Here is a 23,218-nt window from a genome sequence, read left to right as displayed (position 1 = left end):
AGCAGATTAGACTCAGTGTGACCCTCACAGCTTAACAGTTGCTGTCTTTTCCTGAAGTTTGCAGTCTTATCTTGGTGAACACATATCCCTTGTTTGCCTGGAATCGTGCTAAATTCTGCACTGTCCTGTTGGAGTGGAATTGCACCCTTTACTTGCCACTCCAGCAAACCAGGCAATTTCCAGCTATTACCGCTCCCCGAAGTACATGCAAGAACATTGTGACTTTTTTCTTTTGCAGAGTTTCAGTATTGATTCCTTTCTCTCGTTCTAGGCCTAAATCACAAAGAAAAATAAATGCTACATGGCGCTCCGATCAATCCTGTATATTTACTGTTGTAAAAATGGAAGACAACTTGTTTAGAGACCTAATTTTTAGGTTATTCTGGTTTTCTAGGAAAAAAGAATTGTAAGTGAGAACTGGAATAGCTGTGACAGCGAATATGAGCAGAAGTTCACTGTGCGTGTGGGAAAAGAAATGCAGCTGGCTGTTACAATGGACAGTAAAGTTGAGGTCAGCTGCAATATTCTCTTTTCATTGATGTTGAAGAAATTATAATGTAATGCTAATAGATGCATGTTGTTTTTTTCTAAATGTTGCATTGAATGTGTGATGTCTTGATTGTGGTATGACTCTTTATTTGTGCTGCTGTTGTGTTTATTGAGGTACATTACGTTTTTTTCCCCCTAAACCCTTCAAGATCGCAGGGCAACAGAAAAGATGAGAATTCCAGACCTTCCTACAGGGTTGGATTTTGGTGTTCTTAGGCCTAAGACATTCCAATGCCACAATACCATAGCACCACACCTTACTTGTGCAGAGAATGTACAATCACACTATAAAATCTTTTATCTGGATGTGAATAGATACCCTAGAGTGTAATGGCGTGTTGTCGTGTATATGATTGGAGTGATATTTGTCAGCTTGGCGGAACAGAAGAAGGAAGTTAAAAGCAGATTCTAGTATTGGTAGACGACTTGATGAATGTGACATGTCAGGACAAAAACACTGGGTGTGGTGGTAGTGTTCCCTTCTGGGATCTTGTGTATCTTTTTGAGGTTTGTGATTTTAGTGCAGAAATATTTAAAGGTCTTCTCTCTCCTTTCTTTATTCATAAGATGGACACATATAAAAAGAAAGCTTTAAAAATCTCCTATCTGTGTAGGCAATATCCCTACGTAGACTTTAACAGAACATTCATCTCTGCCTCTGATTTACACAAATCAGCTGATGGCTCCTTTGTGTTCTAAGCCCCTTGCTAATCCTTCTTGTCACTGATTGCTTGTTCCTTCTTGACACCTCACATTCATTTTTTTTTTTTTTACCCCATTAGTTTCTGCTGTGGTTTTCTCTTTTGTAGGACAAGAAAGAAGTCAATAAAAAGGTCGGCCAAGACTGCATACTGGTGGCAAGCAAAGTGCCTAATTTAACCATGGAAGAAGTGGATCATCGTTTTACCTTTGGTAGAGGACGTCGTCTGAAGATTGCAATTGCCATGGATCAAGTATGTATTTCTTATGGTTGTTCTAAAAATATCTGAGGTTTTTTTGGGCCAAATCTTTTGCCAGAAAAAATAATTTTGTTCTATAGCCAGTACCTTTCTCCTAGAACTGCATGAACATTATAAAAATCAGATTGATGATGGTGCTCTTTTGTAAACCATTTGGAAGACCTGAACAATCGTTCTTGGCAATCAGTTTTTGCTGTATTTGCATGCCCTTACCATACATTAACCCTTTCAATAACAAAGTTAATCTTTACATTTATCACCTGCACATATATAACGTTTTTTGAGAAAAGATTGATTAAAAGTTATTTTATTCATGATTAAAAAGATAAGAGACGGCCATAATAAAACTAAAAAAAACTAAGGTAGAAGCCTCCAATGTCACAGTGCATGGCAAGGGACGGCTGGGCACACACCAGCGGCTTGTCTATGTGGGCTAAGACCTAGAGTACCGTGCGACGCGGGGTGTCATCTGTCTCTCTCCTCCCAGCACCTCCCCCTCCCCCCCCCACTCCCGGTGTTACTTTGGGATTCTTGTATATCAGTGGAAGACAGATGAATCGGTGATCCTGAGGCATACGTCTTCGTCCCTAATGAATTAACCTTCCTACCCAGTCGCTGCTGTCTTGGTGGTCTCTCCCACCATCTGGGGGGACCCATCCTTTGGTGGTTTGTTTGGTTACCACAAAAGGCATGCATCCACTGTCTCTGCATGGGGTTGATTGCCTCCTCTCCTGATGAAGAGCAGTATATGCGTGAAACGGGTTGAATACTTACTATTGTCCACTCCTTGTGTTCCAGCTAAGGCTGTGATTTGTTGATACCAATTATGTCTACCATGTATTTTCCGTGATGTATTTATTATCATGTCATCCTGTATGATATATTTATGAATTTCAATCATGCCTTAATTATCTAGACTCTGAAACAGGGTGGACATTGGAGGCTTCTACCTTTTTTAATTCGTTTTTTTTATTATGGCCATCTCTTATCTTTTTAATCATGAATGAATAAAATAACACTTTTAATCAATTTTGAAATCTTGTGACTTGTCATTTTTTTGGTGCCTTAAAAACCCCACTTTCCTCTGTGCTCTTTTTCTCTGATAGAAATCGGGGTGTGGCACCTTGAAACCGGGATTTGTCCACCAGTGTTCCTTTTTTGTAATATAACAGTTTTTGCCTGATTTATCAGATGCACTGCAGCACACCTAGATGGCGAAGCAGCAGAATGAGCCAATTATCACTTTGAGCTCTGCAGTGCAGACTGTACAGTTGAATGCAAGAGACTGATACCAAGTATCAGGAAGCCGTTCCGGACAGCAGCTGTTGTTGGACCCCGAAGCTGTAATACACTGTAGTAGCTGTGGCCCTGCCAGGGATCATTTATATATACTTACATTGTGCCAGGCTGGACTAATATAAGCATATATACTTTTTTTAAAGGTGACGTTGAGCTTTAACTTACTGAGCTATAGAAGGCCTCAGGTATGGCCTACGACATGATCTGATAGTTCCAGCCTCGAGTCACCACTAAGCCACACAAAACAGCTGAAAGAAGATCCAATATAAAAATAATTCCCCATGGAAAGATTCAATATAAAAGATCAGAGAAAACAAATAAAACATAAAAGTGAAGGTACAATAGACAGAGCAGAAAACTATGAAAATGTGGAAGAAAGAAAGACCTAATAATTGTATACAGAATTGATTAGTTCTTTGTTTCCTCTTGTGAGTGCATCTTTGTCATTTACTATTAACTCCATCATTACCCAGTTAAGTGAAAACTATGGGGTAAACGTTTTATCCCATAGTTCTCTTTAGGGTCACAGGAGGACATATATATAGCTCCCAATACTGTTGAGATCCACCCAGCTGGCTGATTGATAGTGGGCTCTGCCTATCTAGAGGCAGAGCCAGCTGTGCCCGCCCCTCCCCCATCTGTTACTCCAGTCAGCGCTGGAGGATCGGAGGGGCGAATCCCTGTGGGGAGCAGACATTTTGCAAGTGATGTCCAGAGGTTGCAGACACGCTGCAGGATCTGGCCAGAGACTTGCTGCAGGAGACAACCAGAGACTGGGGGCTTGCTGCTGGAGGCAGCCAGAGGCTGGTAGCATGCTGCAGAAGATGGCTAAAGAAAGGCGGCATGTTGCAGGAGAGAGCTGAAGAATGGGGACATGCTTCAGGAGATGACCAAAGATGTGGGACATGCTGCAGGTGATGGTTACAGACTGGTAACGTTTCACAAATTTGGTTCTTTCACATTAGTGCTCCTTGCAGCCAATATAAAAATAATTCCCCACGGAAAGATTCAATATAAAAGATCAGAGAAAACAAATAATACATAAAAGTGAAGGTACAATAGACAGAGCAGAAAACTATGAAAATGTGAAAGAAAGAAAGACCTAATAAATTAACTAGCAGAAACCAGTGTAATGGATATACAGGTATTCCTCACTTAACGACCGAGTTCCGTTCCTACGACCAGGTCGTTAAACAAATTGGTCGTTAAGTGAGGAACTCTATACAGTACTGTACTGCATTAGTATAGTACTGTATAGCGTTGCAGATGTACAGTACCGAACAGTACTGTACATCGGGCAATGAAAATACTTACCGGGACCCGCAGTGAAGATCGGAGGATGTCACTTCCGCGGGCGACACGTCGCACTAACGCGCGAGGTCGCTCGGCAGTCCGCCGTAAGTGCGAGTGGTCGCAAAGCAGGTAAGTCAGTAACCGAGGAATGTCTGTATCTGTATTGTCTAGAGTTCTGGTTCTGGCAGTGCAGGTATCATGGTACCCTGTATAATTTATCTTAGTGTTCTTATAGAAAGCACTCTTCTGGTCTCCCCGCTACCACAGATCTCAACACCGAAAAAATGCCATATTATACAAATCCACAGGGCAGGTCTAGGAATTCTACACATATTATATTTTATGTGCTAATGATATCTGAATAATTAGGCATTAAAAATGTTAATTTCCTGTTTGCGAAGGGAGTGGTGTTTACAAAAGCAAAGTGCCAATCATTTTCTTGTTGCTGCCATCACCATTGAGGAGATTTTTCCTTGCTTCCTATGTTGGTAAAACCCTGTGTATTGGGGTCTCACAGGGACAGTAAGTGAGGGGAAATCTTCCCAATGTGGACAAAGACAAGTATTGTATGGCAGAGTTTTTAAGCCCCCTTACAGCCCACAGTTGCAATGCATATATAGTAGCTATACTATCTACCAAATGATTTGTATTCTCTATAGAGCCCTGCAAGACAGTCTAACCAGGCTTGTAGACTAAATGATCTTCTCTGCTGGTATCAATACAGTCTGCTTAACTTTCCTGTGCTCAGACTGTAATTTAGATAGTGATACAGCAGCAGCAGAATACTGATTTAGGTCATTGCTTTCTCCTCTTCTTCTGTCAGCATGTTCTTTGCCAGCATGTATGCACGCTAGGGCTGCAACAACTAATCGACATAATCGATTATAATCGATTATTGAAAAAGTTGTCAACTTTTTCAATAATCGATTAATCGGCTTCTGATTGGTTGGCCCTGTTCACGGCTCCACACACGCTGCGCGCCACACCTCCTCCCCACCTCACGCTCGCCGCTGCCAGACCTGCCCGCATCCACGCTCCGCACCTCCTCCGTGCCTCACACTCACCGCCTGCCCAAATCCACGATCGGCACAGGGACGCGGGGAGATGAAGTAAGGAGGAGCAGGTGTGGGCGGATGACAGCCGCCGATAGACAGGCCCGATCTCAGAAGCAAGTTGCTGGAAGACTGCTCAGGTAAGCCTGCACTTTCCCACACATGGTGCTCTATAATGTATTGCTGGGATTTGTATTCCTCTATAGCTGATGGTACATTGTGCTGTATATTATACATAGGAATACAAATCCCAGCAATACATTATACACTGTATGTATAATGTATTGCTGGGATTTGTTGTACTCCTCTATAGCTGGTGATATTCTGCATTGCGCTGTATAGAGGACTACAAGTCCCAGCAATAATACATTATACAGCGCAATGCAGAATACCACCAGCTATAGAGGAGTACAACAAATCCCAGCAATAATACATTATAAAGTGGTACAATGCTAAATACCACCAGCTATAGAGGACTACAAAACCCAGCAATAGTACATTATACAGCGCAATGCAGAATGCCGCCAGCTATTATGTACTATTGCTGGGATTTGTTGTATTCCTCTATAGCTGGCGGTATTCTGCATTGTGCTGTATAATGTGCTTTTGCTGGGTTTTGTAGTCCTCTATAGCCGGTGCCATTCTGCATTCATTGCTGTATAATTTTACACTTTTCATTTCACTATATTGTACACCACACTTTTTTTTTCTTTTTTACTTCCACCGCTCCAAGCTTGCTGCAATCTCAATACAAACAAGAAGTCCCATCACTGGAGCCATTTTTTAAAATGTATTTTTTATCCGATTAACCGATTAATCGAACTTAATAATCGGCTAACTAATCGATTTTGAAAATAATCGTTAGCTGCAGCTCTAATGCACGCAGTACAACTGATTGGTTCCTAGTGCTGTCAGTCCCACTCACAGTAATTGGCTTCTTATAGTAGTACTTCCTTTAGACACATAAAAAAGGTAATAAAGGATAAAAAGGTCTTGGGTAGTTCCTTAAGAAGTGTAATGACTAACAATAATAAGCCAATCACTAAAATCTCTTATAAGCTTTAACATGCGAATGCGATTTCAAAAATAGTTTTTAATCTTTTAATGATGCTAAGATAATAGCAAGTGATCCCACCATGAAGGTCCATTTTCCAGCATCTTCTACATTGGGGGGACTGCTGTCTCCTAATTGAGCTCCAGCCTTGTCAACCTGTCACATGCACCATAGTGGAGAGTACAAGCACCGATGTCGCTAGACATTGTGTAGGCATGGCCCACCATTGTCACCATGAGGAATCCGGTCCTTTGCAATAATGTGTATGTAGACAGGATGTGGCTTAAAGAGGCTAGTGGAGAGCAGTGTCACTGATTAGAACGGATGACAAGCTAAAAACAACATTTTATGAAAAGAAAAATGCAATTGCTTGATAAACATCGCTATAGCAAATTGTATGTCATCCAGTTAGGTTATAGATCTTCTTTACTATTCCTTTGTACAGTGGCATAGCCATCCAGCCACACATGGAGTGTGAATTGCATCCAGCCCTTTAAGAGTGGTACCACAACCGACCATATGTAGTCAGCTTTACAGTATATCACAGTGCTTAAAAATAGGCAAATGCATTTCCATGCATATCCAGAAGATGGTGGCAAATCAAAAGGAACAGATAGGCTTAGGTGGTTAATGTTAACTACTGAGTGAGGATGAATCTAAGAGTTGTAATATTAGACTTTCCTTGGCTGAATATGGATATGTAGATGATTCTTTGGGCTGGAAGGAAACATCTTGAGTTTCAGAATGTATTATTTGATGCATCAATCATTCTTGGCCTCACAGCAGCAGATGTTCAGCCACAGAGTTTTCTCATGCAGGATATTTCTATAGATACTGCTTTCCTCCTGAAAGCAGTGTTGTGTTGTATACTCTGCTTTATGGACATGAGAATCATTTAACACTTAAAAGGTTTAGTCCACCCACAATTTATATTTTAGTTACTCATGGAGTCTTGTGGTCCGCAAACGTGTTACATCTCTTGCTTTGGAGCCTTATCTCTTGCTTTGGAGCCTTGTACCACGTGGTCCAAAGTAGGTGATCTCACTCTGTGTATTCTCCATCATACGATATGAATTAACAATTTAATAAAGAGACGTATTCCTCATAATTACTAGGGTGGGTATGCAGTGCTGGGAATTCAAGCATAGAGTTCTGACTACTGAGGTGGATATCTACCTTAAACAAATACAGTGGTAACCCGGTTCATGGAACGCTTCTGTTCGTGGACAATTCAGTTCGCGAACAGGAAGTTTGGCAAAATTTTGCCTCCGTTCACGAGCTCTGCATCGGGTGACGAACACGACCGCGGCCATCTTTCCTGCTCTGACACGTGGTCGTGGCTCTCTCTAGTCGAGATCGCAACGCAGGAAAAAACAAGTGACAGACAGATTTTTCGCTAAAATTGACCCTGCAGCTAAGAGACAAAGAGGAGGGGAAAACCCTGAAAGAGATCTCACTGATGTCCTTATGGAGGGGGGACTCTCCTTCCAAAAAATAACCTCCTCCCCACCCACCTTCCTGTCCTCCACGTCCAAAGTCACCTCAAGAAAGGTTAGTGTTCACTTTCTTCATACTGTACTGTACTTTCATATTTTTGTGGTTAAAATGTCTTTTTACATAAGGTTCAGTACAGATTACCTCATTTACATTGAACCCTATGGGAAAATTTGATTCTGTTCGTGACCAAAATCGGTTCGCGGCCACGTTCATAGGGGTCAGAACGGATTAACCTTATTTACATTGAACCTTATGGGGAAATTTTATTCGGTTCGCGACCAGAATCGTGGAACCAATTAAGTTCGTGAACCGAGGTACCAGGTTTGGGTGGGATGCTGCCATGTAAAATCCTTTTTTTCATTAAAGAGAAACACAAGTGGTGCATAGTGTGGTGTGCTTGCTGCTCCCTTTATTTTTGCCTGTTCTATTTTATCATGATGAATGTCAAATTACAGTGTAAAAGTCAGAGCTGCTCTGTTTCCTTTTATGGTCAGAAACATTAGACAAAAAGAATGCTATGTCAGTTGGCAAGAGCCTCACACAATACCAAAGAACAAGAGGCTTTGCAGTAGTTAGCACGCTGAATTGCAAAGCTGGCATAAATAATGCTTGCTGACTTGTCTGCTAATCCTGAGCACAGCCAGTGCTAAAGCTCAATAAACATCGCTTTATACTGTGAATGCTGGAAGTTACAGTTGTATGAACTCCCATGAAGAGATCATTGGACTGTGTAGAAGACTATTTGTATAAACGTGTATGTAAACCCTAACAATGAGCTTCTCTTATTTTCTCCCTTTTGACATGTTTAATTTACCATGGGAAGCATTTTGTTATATCTAATTGATAAGAGCCCCCCCAAAAAACTGCTGATCTTTCCAGAAATTCAGTGGTGTCCACTTCATGTGTTATCTCAAAGAGCCCTCCTAGTTCTTTTCTTGGACTACAGAATATATACCTTTGGAGCCATAGAGATCTCAGAGTGGGAGGAGTTGATTAGTTAAGGAAAAGATACTGGGCAGGGCTGACACTACTCAGTCCACAAAAAAGACTGTGTGTTGTCAGCCCACAACTGGACTTTGAAGCTTAGTGCATCTATTTTGCCTTAAGCTCCACTTAATTATAGTTTCGGGACCCTGCATGTAACAAAAAAACAAAACTTTAGCGTTGGTTCACTGATCTTTAAGAGGTTTGAAGAAGGTGCAGGCTGAGTGGTATGATTCTTCAACATCTAAGTCAAACTAGCCTAGATATTTGATAGCTGATGTTTTCAAAAATTAGCAGCTCCCTATCAGAAATTGGTGTTTGCATGCTGCAGAGAAGGACATTTGCTCTGTCAGACGTATAGCTCTGCATTCAACAAAACCCTTGCTTCCTGCTAATTGGATAGCTCTAGATTTGTACTCGGCAAGGGCAGGTGTATGTAACAGACCTTCTAGGGCTTGTTCACACCAATTGCAGTGCGTTCAAGAGCGGTAGCTGCTGGAAGGCACCATATTGGCTCACAAAACTTCTATATGCTTTAGTTGTGATGAGTTACATGCATCATGGGTCTGGTGTCCACACAGATGTGCAGCAAAACTATGCTTGTGTTTCTGGGACACTGATGACATATCCAAAGAGCACCCAACTTGATGGGCCCTTCAAGGGTCTCTTTGGCCCTTTACTGGACAACATGGCCAGTAATGTCACATGAGGCCAGAATGTGCTCTTGCCCCAATGTAGGTCATCTATGAAGTAGTATGCTGAATTTCACCCTTCCTTATCTACTTCTGTATTGGGTGCCCCCATGCCCTCTAAGCCTGACTCCTGCTTAGCCTGTAAGGCTCAAACGTTAAGGTCAGATAACACCTCTGAAAAGCCTTTTGCATGATAGTTCACCCCCATTTCTTCAAGTGGGGGCCTGGTTGTGCATCCTGGTGGGTCTTTTGGCATTCATCTACAGAGAGCCCCTCTTTCATTCCACAGGACAATCTCTTGTCTCTGGTGCCCCTTTCATTTGCTCTCTATTCTTTCCCCTGTGATGCTGATCAGGACTCTTCACCTTCCACATTCTTTGTTGTTTTTTTTCACCCAGGAACCCTTGCTCCAGCCCTCCATGTTAATGTGGGTTCTGGAACTGTGCTACACCTGGGTTACTACTAACTTGAAGTGCTGGCCACCCCAGCACTGCAAGGGTTAAGTTCTTGTTTTTGTCTGATCAGTTCACATATAAAAAGGGGCTTTTCCCATGGTGCTGTTCCTAGGTGCTGTTCTCTCGTTGGAAGAATGGCAACAATGCACTACGAGGTTGATGATGGGAATCCCCAACGTCTCCCTAGCAGAGGCCAATTTTAAAGTTTTTTCTAGATGATACCTTGTCCCGGTTAGATTGGCAATTATGTTTCCTGCGACGAGCCCCCTATGTTTTAGAGGATGCAATCAGCGAGGCACTATGATCCACATTTGGTGGCAGTGCCCAAAATTGCTCCGCTTTTGGAATAGGTTTTTTGCCCTGCTCTTTGAGATCCTCCGGCTTCATATCCCGAGAGATCCGCAACACTTACTACTGAATAAACCGGTTCCAGGTATTTCAAGAGCAGGGCAAATTCCTGTTCTTTTTCTTTTTAGCAGCAAAGCCTCCTGTAAATTTTTTGGTTGTCTAGCATAAACTACATATTAAAAATCTCCCCAAAGTGATTCACCGATTTTGAGGTTAGAAGATTGTGATGGACACTCCAAAACCTTCACTTTTTATGCTGCAGCCACTGAAGGGTCATCTTGGCCTTATGTTTCAGATCATTGTGATGCCCCATAGCATAGCTTCCGGGCTGATAAATGCACATTTTCCTCTAACATTTTCTGATCATGAGGGGCCTCAAAGTGGACCTTTACCCCCTTTGTCTAAAAATCACATCAGCATACAGCTCTGCATGCTGATATGAAATGATCTTACATTCTTTAGCTAAACAAACATTTTTATTTTACATGATAGTACGTGAATCTTTATCAGAATCATGACCTCTATGAGTACGCCTAAGCAGTGAAACGCATAAGAGGTTGCCCTTGCATGGGATGGTAACATGGTAACACACAGATCCCCCTTGCATGGGATCTGTGTGTTACCATGTGTTATGGACATCAGGAATAAATACTTTTGATTCTGCTGAAGATTCAAGGAGTGCGGATGTACTTTCATGTGGAGCTATCCTAGGCAGCAGTGAGCCTTTTGTCGAGCATTTTCCTCACTTCCTGGTGCACTCTGTCATGTGCCCAAGCAATGCATCCTGGAAAGGTTACATCAGCAGATGCTGGGAAATCTCATTTGTAATCTCACAAAATCTCAGAGAAAGGCATTTCCCTCCCCTGAGATGATTTGCATGGTCACATGTCCTAGTCACATGTGTCAGAGTTCCAGGAAGTAAAGGGAGATCTAGTAATCTGCCCTTAGTTAAAATGGCCACTGTCAGAAGACTGGGACGGAAAGAAAAACAATGTATGCAAAAAATAAAAAGCCGGAAATTATCTAGAAGTATGTGTTTGTAGATTGTCATTACGAAACATTTCTAAAGGTGCCTTGTTGTTATTTTGAAAATATGGGTTCAGTTCCTCTTTAATACCCACAATGCGGTTGATTACCGCTGTAAAGGTGGTTTACTTGGCAAAGTAAATGTTCGTGAAAAAGCGGTTTTCACAAATGTTTTTTATATTTTCCTCGCATATAACTGGGTATTCAATCTGAACACAACTTTACCTTGTTCACTATTATTGTAAAGAAAATATAAATTTTCTGGTTTTTACCATGACTACCTGTTAGTTGAGGGAAAGAGCTGGTCACTTCTCTGACACTGAGAACGATGTGGCCAAAACAGCTACCTTGAATTATTTTTTACAGATAGAGTGGCTTTAGTCTTCCCAATTTTTGTGCACCGGTGTCGTGACTCCGCCTCTGTGTTTTGACGCATGGCTGCCGTTTCATCATAGGATGCTTTTTTTTGAATGGGCAAAGCACATATAGATTTGGGGACATGACATCAGCACAAAACTTTATTAAAACAATTGTGCAGTTTCTCTTTGCACTGCAATATTACGTAAACCCATTTGTATTAACTTCTTCATCTGTGATCCATGTCCATTGCAAACACAATAATGCAGGACCAGATTGTATTCATTTTATGTGATATGTTGTTGTGTGATCTCTTCTTTTTTTAGGAAGCCAAGAAGAAAGCTGGAAAAAAGCATGAAGAAATAGAGAAAATTGGCGTGAAAGAGCAAATCAGTAAGGTAAGCTCTAATGTAAAGTGGCAAGGTTGATCATATCGTTATGTGTTTTCGCTGATAACAAAAGCAAATGTAATTGATGACTTCATTAAAGAAGGCACTTCACTGAAAAAATATTTGACTCTCTTATGTTATTTCTTTGGTGTGGAGAGCAATGACATGAGAAGCTCTTGAGTAGCTCTGAGACCATATTGATTCAGTTGGTCGGAGTATATGGAATTTAAGTGGAGAATTACTCATAATTGTTTTTTTTATATAGAAAGGAGAACAATCGACATCCACTTGCACAGATATTTCCCAACATGTTGAACATAAGTGTGCATTAAGAAGCTTTTCTGGCCTTCAAATTACTTTGTAGGCCAGTAACCTGCCTGACCTGATATTAGTCCTAAAATAATCTGTAGTGTTACCAGACCAGATGGGGTTGCTTGCTTACCTGTTGTCCATAAGCCTCTGACCCTTAAAGTATGCCTTTGTATAACTAATTCTTAGGTATTGTCATTTTCAAGGTGTTTTTTTTTGTTTGTTAATGGATAGTTTGATTTATATGTTGTTTTTGCATGTAAGTAATGTTTGCCCCCACAAAGCTCAAAAGTCTTTTTTTTACTTTGTACAGGATGATCTTGAATATCTGAGGTGGAAGAAAGAGCGTGAACAAGTTGATCTTGACCGTGTGGCACGGCATAAGAACTCAAAAGGAGAGTGGCGCCGTCCCTGGGATATGGAAAAGACAGATCTGTAAGAGCCAGTTTTTAGATCTCCTGCATGTTCCTTTGCCAAGATACTTGAAATTGTGTTATATTTTATTACAGAACATGCACAACCTTGGTCTGAATTTGTTCCTTTAGATCTTTAGGACAGCTAAGAGAAGGGAGACTTTGTGTAGTGAGGAGGTTAAAACCCAGGCCAGAAGCTGGGTTGCTGAATAAAGATATGATAAGTGAGATGAGATGATAACAATAAATAACGATAACAAAACAATAAAAGAAAAGAGATGTACACTAGAATCCTACTGTCCTTTTTGGGTAAGTCAAAGGTCTTGTACATCCAAGCATACCAAAAACAGTCCTTGTTTGCAGTAAAATAGTGTGTGCACTAGACCAGTGGGTCTCAACCTGTGGTTCATGACCCAAAAGTGGGTTGCAACCCCCTGTTGCGCTATGAGGAGGCTTCTAAGCCTTTCCCCCTTCCTCAGCCTCTCCTAGTCCATCCTCCTCTGCCGGCTACCTTCCTCCCCACCGTTGTTTTCTGGGTTCCTGCTCTTCTGGGGGATCCAGGACCAAGGCAAATTAGTTCAGCATGGGGAGCAGACTGGAGAACTTCCATTCTCCGGTCTGCTCTCTGTTAACAGTGGGACAAGAACGCTTTGCACACAGGCTTCCTGTCTCCGCTGTCACAGGAGTTCCAGCACAATGCTGTGCTAGCACTCCTGTATTGGAGGTCAATAAAGAGAACCTGTCTCCTCCAAATGCTTTCACACAGTGGCTTGTTACCTCCTGTGTGATAGCAATAAAGTTAAGTGGGAAAAAAGTAAAAAATACAAATTAAAAATTGCTAACAAGCAAAACAAAATAAAAAAAATAATATAAATATCATTCAAGTAAATTAAAAAACAAAACAATTGATGACAATGACAAGTAAACAATAATAAAATATTATTAAAAAGTTTTAAACATAGGTAGACAAGTAAAAAAAAAAATTTAAACAAATGATTATAATAATAAAAAATAAATAATGATTTTAGCGTTGGGGGTCACCAAAACTTGCAAATGTTTCCTAGGGGTCCTGGGCCCTAGAAAGGTTGAGAACCACTGCACTAGACTATGCACAATTTTAAAAACATATGTTTCTTGCTCATACAATAAAGGACAGATTTAGAGATACCTGGGTAATATAAGGTATGCAAAGAGTAAAAGTCGGCAATTATCTAGAAGTATCTCTGTGTAGATTGCCAGCATTAAACATTTCTAAAGGTGCCTTTGGTGTTGTTTATTTTTGAAGGTTAAAGTTCCTCTTTAAAGCACTGCAGTAAGTAAGCAGTAAAAAATTGGGACATGCCTTTCTGCTTTTTGCTTAGTGTCCATCTGCCTAGGGACAGAGCTTATACCTCACATCTGCTGTTTTCCTCATTGAACTATCTAAGGAAATGATTTTAATGTTAAATTTTAAAAAAAGATAACTTTTTCATAACATTTTGCAAATGGTGATTGCTTGATGTCTGCTGTTCTCTGCAGGTTTAAAGATGATTCTGACATAGTCCGTAGTGGCTTCTATGGCAAAAAAGGTGAGCATCACATTAAATACCTAAAGAAACCCACTAGGAACTGAAATAAGACTTTCCTCAATAAGTAACTTTTTTGGGGAGAGAGAAGTGAATTTTAAGTATTAATAAAAAGTATTAATATATGTTCCTAAATCGGTATCAGAACCATGTCTTTATTTTTGCTGCCAGTGATGTTTATTTTGAATAGTTTATTAGAATATTCAGTCACACTCTTCATATTTGTTGGTTTTCATAATGTAGGGCCATTTCATGCTGTATATTTACTGTATCCATAATTGTAAGTTTATGTACCCAGATGCCAATATGCATTTTTGGAGCTCTTCTGCCTTTTTTGTTTCCAAATTTTATATAGACACATTTAAATATTTTACACACCTGATAATGTTTTGACTCAAAAACTAGATTATATAATCTGATTCAGGTTTCATATCTGTTTAAATCGCAGTTATGTGATAGGCTGAAAATATCTTTGCTTGTTATCCAAGTGGCAAAGATAGCAAAGCAGATCTTCATTCTTTTGTCATAAATGTATAATGTTACATATATTATATCCAATGGGTTTCCATCTCTATAATTCTAGTAAAATACATTGCAGCCTGTCAGAAGATGTAAATGGATGAGGGCATAAAACATTTGGCTTTGCTCAGCTGTATAGCAAATGTTAATACATTGTGTAATCTCTTAAAGCGGACCTTTACAGTCAAACATCAAATTCTACCAAAGCATCCCTCTATGTATGATGATTAATAATAACATAGACGTGTCCGGTGTGAAATGCTGTGATTTTGGAATACTTACACTTGCAGTATTCCTGCTTTGAAAGTGAAAATGACTTCACTTTGCCAAAGCAGTGCACACTGGGATTGCCTTGTCATCAGCAGAGTATTGCTGGGAAATCTCATCTGTAATCTCACAAGATCTCAGGGAAAGGCATTTTCCTCCCCTGAGGTGATGTGCATGGTCACATGTCCTAGTCACATGTGCCATAAATCCAGGAAATAATAGGAGAGCTAGTAAGCTGCCCTTAGTAAACATGGCCACTACCAGAAGATTAGGGAAGAAAATAATAATAAGGTATGCAAAGAATACAAAGGATGCAGTTATCTAGAAGTATGTGTTTGTAGATTGTCATTACTAAATATTTCTAAAGGTGTGTTTGTTGTCAATTTAAAGATATGGGTAAAGGTCCACTTTTAGACTTACCCCGGTATAAGGAACTTACCTAGAATTTAGACACTCCCAGAAGAAAAGAGCTATGATGTGCAAGAAAGGATGTTACTGTGCTAGGGGATTAACTCTTCTGGAATAGTCACATTTTCTAGCGCGTTCAAAAGCACATTCCTTACAGGAGGTTTGGACACACAAAAACTGTAAGACAGCCCCCGTGTGTAACCCCTCCTCTGTCCAGCATGTCTTTAGTTTTTTTGCTGGTGTCCTAGGTGATTTAACACTTTTTCTTCAGCTCTGCTATAAAAAAATATTTTTGCCTGCCTTCTTTTCTTCATGGATTTTTTCCTCTGCATTATTAATCAAGATTCTTCATTGTGCCAATGCTTGAGCTAGTCTCTATATAACAGTTATCTGGATCGGCTTTACAGGCCGTACCCAGACCTCACTGGTCTGTACATGCGGGGCTAACCTGAGATGTGACCTTTGGGCACTGAACTCTATACTATGGCGCTTTCTACACTAGATTGTACTGTTTAATTAGCCGTGCAATGCTTCTCGGAACCGAAGGCGTGGCACAGCCCCAGGTGTTACCCGGTCTCCGAAGATTTACTTATGAGTTGGAATCTTTAGGCTAAAACACCAGGAGCTACCGTACCTTGCTTTTTACACTGCTGAGCCCTTTCAAATTTCCCAGCACTCACCATGGTAAGTGCTAAGGCTGAGAAATTGAGCGCTGCCATCATCTGCTGGGTGGAGTGATGGGCATGCACTCTTTCCAGCTATTTAGCCTGGAGGAAGCACCATCCCAGTGTTGCTTCTGATCATGAATCACCACATGGATCTCCAGTTTTGTTTTACTGCTTGCCTACAGTGATCTAGTCACCACCAGCCACCTAAGAACTTCATCAGCACCAATTGCCCCTTGGTTTGGGAGTACCTGAGGCTTTGCATTACATTTTAGCCTAGTTGCATTACCACTTCGGGGACTAACATGTCTTCTCTAAGACAGAGAGAGGACCGTCCCTCTGCCACGGATGATGTTAGGCCATGCTCCCATAGTGGTTCTGGGAGCATTTTCTAAGTATCCTCAGAAGGAACCTGCACCTGTAATAGAACCAGGGACCATATTGTTATAGGGCCGTCACCATCAGCTCTATTTGGAGAGGACCCATGTCCACAGGGACCTCAATATCCACTCAGGACCTTTTAGCTGTTTGTCCTCAGTTATTTGGGCACACTGCCCAAAGAGGCTCTGTGCCTTCCCCTGCAGCCAGTCTTTGACCTCCTGAGTCCTTAGATCAAGTCAGGCCTGTGGTCCCTGTCACCATCTCAGAGTCAGATTTAGAATCCCAGCAGTCTTTCTGAAAAGACTGGTTTTGAGAGTCTGCATTCTCCTGTCATTACCTCAGATTTACAGGCTGTTTCAAAACTTATTGCTACAGTGCAAGCTACCCTGCACCCAGGGGATTACCCTGCTATTACATGTCTAAATGGCCTGGATGGGAAGGGGGTTTAACACCGCGGATGTCAACTGGTTAAAACTCTTACAGCTGCAAAGACCTTTCCACTAGACCCACGAGACATTCTTCTATGCAGACTGAAGGGGCCTTTGCCCACCTAAGAGTGTGTTGCAATCTTCCCTTTTTTGAAAGGGCATTTGGAAATTAGTGGTCTGCTCCCATCATAGGCACACCAATGACCCACATAACAGGAATACCACTAGACTGGTTAAGGTCATGCTCTCCTTTTAAGATTCCACTGGCAGCTGACAGTCCCAGTTTGAATTGACTTGTCTTGCCATTTTGGCAAATGCTTTAATCTGTCAGACCATGTCAGATTGGGTAGTTTCCATAAAAGTATTCCCTCCACTGCTGTGGTGTACCTGGAGCCTTGTACTTTAGATGTGATGGCTTGTTACAAGCACTTACATTTGTGTCTAACATTCGGATGCACAGAGCACTCTGGCTGTGTAGATAGGATGCTGCATCCTAAGCGTATCTGAATCAATTAACCTTTGAGGGACATTGCCTCTTCACCACTGCTCATGACATTGCTATTAGCAATACCAAGCTTGACCAGTGTGCTCCTGCCTCAACACAAGAGGACTGCAGATGGGTTGCAGGATTCCCACCCTTCATCTATTTCAACCGCAAGTCGGAGGTCAGTTAACCCCTCTGTAAATCTTCTGCATGAAGGTGCACCTCCACTTTTGCACTTGGGGGGCTGTTTGTGCACCCAGACAGGTTCTTGGGTAGCTTGCATCTCTGACATTTGGGTGCTGAGGACACCTATTTTAGCCCACAGGCTAAACTCTTTTTGCTGTCACCTCCTTTGGTTGCCCATTTTCATTCTTGTGCTACTGCACAAATCCGTGCAACTTCCATGTATTCCTTTGTCCCTGTATACAGGTGAAACTCGAATAATTAGAATATCGTGCAAAGTTCATTTATTTCACTAATGCAACTTAAAAGGTGAAACTAATACATGAGATAGACTCATTACATGCAAAGCAAGATGGTTCAAGCCGTGATTTGTCATAATTGTGATGATTATGGCTTACAGCTCATGAAAACCCCAAGAACCCCAAATCCACAACCTCAAAAAAGTAGATTATTGCATGCAATCAATAAAACAAGGATTGTACATAGAACCATATCGGACCTCTGAAAAGTACAAGCATGCATATGTACTCAGTACTTGGTTTGGGCCCCTTTTGGAGCACTTACTGCAATTACTTTTGCACGATATTCTAATTATTCGAGTTTCACCTGTAAGTGGGGAGATTTTAGAGTTGTACTCCATCTAGACACATGGGACTTAATTACCTGGAGCTAGGTCCTATTTCTGCGGTTGGCGGCCTGAAGCCTCTTGAGGAAGTTTCTCTAGAAGGCTTTCTCAGTTCTTGTAGTTCCTACTTTAACAAGTCTGAAATTGTAATGTACCTCTCATTCCTGCCTATCCTTGTCGGGATACTTTTCATGCACTCTACCCCTTTGTGACATGCTATCCTTGAGTTCTCTACTGGTCTCAGGAATCACGTAGCCATCTTTATGGGGTATTGCGCTGTGATGATTATAACATTCTTTGAGTAACTTGGCCAGGCAACTTCCTCCTTATCATGGAACATTCTATCCCTGAATCCTAAGGGTTCGGAGTTTATGGCTGGTGCCAAATTATGCAGACCATCTGATAAGTCTAAGGTTCCCTCTGGGGGCTTGCCCCAGTGTTTTTTTTTTCTGTTGACCATATTGTGGTGTGGGTCTGTATCCCTCTTATCAGGTAGTTATGTTGTTTCAACTGTTTTGGTGGGTGTTTGGTTTCTCAACATTTTTTTAGCTCATGCTTCTGAGGTTCTAAATTGCAGGCAGTCCCCCAGTCCCTTCTTATGGACCTGTCAGTAGCTGTTGCCCAGCCCCAAGTTGACTGCTTTTGGATGTCCCAACTGTATCTGAATTCCTGTGTCCCTCAATGAACAAGATAGATTTTTGTCCTTACTGTAAAATCTATTTCTTGGAGTCCATTGAGGGACACAGGTCCAACCCATCTCTGTTTTATGGTGTGGTTCTTGGTACTGCCTTTTTCACAAAACTGGGGCATGCTTGGTAGAGGAGGGGTTTACGGGGACCGGCTTACAGTTTTTCTGTTTGCCATTGTCCAAACCTCCTGTAGATGGCAGTATAACTAGACTTTATTAGAATTTATGTGTCTGTCAAATAGACTCCAACAAATAGATTTTATGGTAAGTACAAAAGCCTTTTTTTTTTTGTGACCAGATTTTCCTCTAAGAGTTTGAGATGTATACATTCAATTTGGAGTTCCAGGCACTACACTCCAATCTTATAATAAGTCTATATCGGCTACAGAGCATGCAAGCTGTCTTGCAGTCACCACTCTCTGTAGGGAGAAGCTGTGAGCTGGGCGTTCAGCGGTTTGTGATCGCTCAGTTCTAAAGCTATAGATATGGTGTGCGACAGCCGCAGTGTCACATGCCGGCTCTGAGTATTGAAGAGTACATTTTACTTTACCAATACTTTTTCATTAAACAGATTTTTGCAGCGATTGTATTTTGTATATGCAGTGCAAGAGTCTGGATCTTATCTTTTCTGTGACGTGTATTTGTTGACTTTATAACCTGTATGCTTTAAATTTTATATACATGTGATGGTAGAGTAAGGAGGAGCCTTTTCATTCAGTTTTAAACAAAATAAAGTACAATGTTATAGTCATATTAGAATTAATACATTTTAAAAATTCAGATTTGATGGGAAAATCAGCAAAACCCACCATCAAATCTGACTGCATATTATAGTGCACATTATCTGCTAATAATTGACATTTCCTTGTTAGCCTGTCTGTTGTTGACAATTAGGGAAAAACTCCAAGCAAAAGTGTTCTTAACCCTTGCAGTGGGACTACCCCCAGACTGCAAGGGTTAAGTTCTCGTTTTTGTCTAGGTGTTAAAGAAAAAGGTAAACGCACCCAAACAGTGGAGCTGGCTGCCTGCTTCTCCGGTCACTGAAGCCTCTCTCCTCCTAATCTGCAGCATTGGAATATTCCTCTGTGTCCTTACCTCTATACACTATGTATACAACGTGATGATTTACAGGACCTCAGACTGCTCCTGCGGAGGGAGAGGCTTCAAGGACCGGAAGAAAAGCAAATCTGGCTTAGAGAATCGGGTGAGTATAAGTTTGTTTTCAGGGTAAAAAAATGTCTGGTCAGAGTTCTGCTTTTTAATAAAAACGTAACTATATCCTGAACCATATGGTGGGTGCAAACAAACCTGTGCATCTCATCGCAACCCAAGTGTAATGCCGCAATACAAAGCTGCATGTGGAAAAGTCCTCTGCAGTGAGGAGCGTGTGTGTGTATATATTGATGAGAAAAGAATTTGAAATCCTTTGTTAATGACTTTCAAAGCCTTCGTTATGGTTCACCGAGTGCTTACTGGCGAAGCTGCTTAGTCGTTAGTAAGACACATTCCTGTGTTCATAGGTGTGTTCTTTAAGCAGTCTGTTTCAGCTTACACAACAGCATTTCAACTGGATAGAGTTCAGAACTTTGACTCATTTACAGAATTTCCCATTTTTAAACTGCCCTGTAGTTGCTTTATTCTTCTACTTTGGATGCTTGTCAAGTTGTTTGACACCGTTATTTTTGAGTTTGAGAGTTTTCACAAATTGGTATCCTGACTTTTTGCTGTTGAATTTCCTGATACAACTAAGGTGTAATAGATCCCTCCATCAGTCACTGCTCCCCACAGGGATTCCCCCACTCCGATCCTCCAGATAGGCAGAGCCAGCTGTCACTCATGCAGCTGGGTGGATCCAGACAGTATTGTCGTAATCCGTCTCGGCTTTGGCGCTCTCAGTTTATAGCGAGCTGAAGCTCGCTATATACTGAGCTTTGGGTCACGGAAGAACGCTAGTATATGTCCTCCCATGACCCTAAGGAGAACTATGCGATAAAAAGGTTACCCCCCCCCCCATAGTCCTCTTTTCATAGTCCACAGAATATAATGTTGAATAAAGTTGATACGGGCAGCAATTTTTTGTGAAGAGCAGTGCATTCCTTCCCTTCTATTAGCACCACTGTAGTTAAGTGGTCTTCTTATGATAGACTGACAACATAAAGAGCAAGAAAAAGGTGCTGGATTTCCATCTATGCTGTGAATGATCTGCCATACTGGGATGTGGTTCAACTCTCAAACATGTTTGGCATGTTTTGATTTGGCCATATTGCGCTCCAACAATGCTGTTGTGAAGAGCAAATAATTAAAATGTATTTGAAAGAAGAAGAAAAAACTGAAATTGTAACACCTTTTGATTTTAAATACCTGACTGATCGCAATGTAACATTTTCAGTATGTTTGGTAAATTATTTATTGATATGACTTAGGAGGCACTCATTTAGAAACCAAGAAGGTATATCAACCACCCAACATCAGTAATTCTGTATGGTCATGTACCAGGTGGGAGAGGCAACCTTTCATGTATCTTTTGGCCTTCAGTGATCTTGACTTTAAAACGGGGCCAGTATAGTGGCAAGAGTGCCAAGGTATTGTGTTAGCAAATGGTATGTCAGAGAAGTGCATAGATGATGGGCATAAGAAATATGTGGAGTCAGTGCATTGTTGGTAATTATTTAGGCCAGCACAGCATTAAAAATTAGCAAGTCATGGTGTTCAGTCCGTTAGCAATTATAATAATTTATGATTTTACTGAGATTTTTATTCCTGATACAGAATTTGCCGATTACCCTTCCTGCTGAATATCTTACCAGACCTAAGAAGAATAATGGTTAACCATATTTGGCTAGGTAAGCGTCCGTGTATTTCTTATAAAATTTTATATAGAGCCAGAAATAGAAAGGAAGCATTGCAATTTCTGACTCCAGTATAATACAGTAAGTGCATCCGTCTGCAAAAATATCTGAAATTGCACAAGCAAGGCCTAAGATCAAATCTGTACTGTGAAGGTTGATGTTTAGGCAGGAAAAATATTTTCATGGAACCGTAGACAATTAATACGGATACTAAAAGGAGCATCTACATGCCGCTGTCTTATATCCATCTTTGTTACTTGAGACTCCTTTTCAGAGATGTTGGACCTCTCGGATAATGATGCCTGGTTCCATAATGACATACCAAGAGTAATCCATGTTCTTAAAGGAGAACTATGGGGTTAGGGCTTTTCCCCATAGTTCTCCTAAGGGTAATGGGAGGACACAAACTAGCGTCCTCCCGTCACCCAAAGCTCAGTATACCGCAAGCTACAGCTCCTTTTTTGAGACGCCGCACCCAGTACGGATCCCGTCTTTACTGTCGAGATCCACCCAGCTGCGTGATTGACAGCTGGCTCTGCCTATCTAGAGGCAGAGCCAGCTGTACCCACCCCCTCCCCCGCCAGTCAGCGCTGGATGATCGGACAGGGGAGGGGGGGAATCACTGCAGGCTCTCTGCAGGGATAGATCCAGAAGTGAGCGAGCGACGGTATGTGTCCGCTCACTTCCCGATCTACTGAGCCGACCTGTGACCGTTTCATTGTCACAGGTCGGCTAGAACTATGAGGATGAGTGATTTTCACTCGCCTCATAGTTCTCCTATAAACAACATGGTACTTTTGATGTTGTGAGATGCCAGGTGAAATATGAGCCTGCTTCCCTTGATTATTTTACATCTCTAATTCATCTACACTCTTGGAAGAAGGGGGCAACATTGCAAAAATGTGCATACAAAATTGGGGTATAGTTTTCAGAAGAGGTCTGATGTAGGATTCATATAATATCAACCTCAAGGAATATGCAAGTCATTCGGCAAACTGCAAAATTTCACAATTTTGTGCTTATTGGTGCATATGCAGAATTGGAAGATGGTCTAAGTTTTCCGTTCTTCAGACAGCTCTTTTACTCGCATGGTGGACATGACGAGCAGTTCTTCAATTTAGATAATAATTATTTTAAAAAAATTGTAAATAAATAAGCATGTTATTTGATTATATGATGAGTGATTTAAGCTTCTGTAACCCCTTCATGACTGAGCTTTTTTTTCTGTTCCTTAATGACTGAAGCACTTTTAAAATTTTTGCTGTGGGATTCTTCCACAGCCGTAATATACTTTCTTACTAAGCGCACCCACACATAATATACAGTATATTGCTTTTTAGAGGACAGATAGGGCTATATCTTTTTTCCCCCAATTATATCAAGCAGTCGGGGCCGGATTTACATTTACTCTCTCTGCTGCCCCAAGGCCAGGTTCCTCAATGCGCCCCCCTCCCAGCCACACTCCCCCACCCCCCCCCAA

General features: G+C 41.3%; 1 protein-coding gene across 1 annotated transcript in view; it reads left to right on the top strand.

The window, feature by feature from the left end:
- CUNH15orf52 (chromosome unknown C15orf52 homolog) overlaps positions 1-23,218 on the top strand; it is a 36,094-nt gene that overhangs the window by 6,203 nt on the left and 6,673 nt on the right. The window contains exons 3-7 of the mRNA XM_018559260.1: positions 395-511; positions 1,359-1,502; positions 11,892-11,963; positions 12,577-12,698; positions 14,195-14,244. Coding sequence (XP_018414762.1) covers positions 476-511; positions 1,359-1,502; positions 11,892-11,963; positions 12,577-12,698; positions 14,195-14,244 — 424 coding nt within the window. The 5' untranslated portion in view covers positions 395-475. The remainder of the gene's footprint in view (positions 1-394; positions 512-1,358; positions 1,503-11,891; positions 11,964-12,576; positions 12,699-14,194; positions 14,245-23,218) is intronic.

Source organism: Nanorana parkeri, unplaced genomic scaffold (genome assembly GCF_000935625.1).
Source record: "Nanorana parkeri isolate BGI_ZX_2015 unplaced genomic scaffold, ASM93562v1 scaffold386, whole genome shotgun sequence".
Classification (NCBI taxonomy): Eukaryota; Metazoa; Chordata; class Amphibia; order Anura; family Dicroglossidae; genus Nanorana; species Nanorana parkeri.
This window is presented reverse-complemented; position numbering and strand designations above follow the sequence as displayed.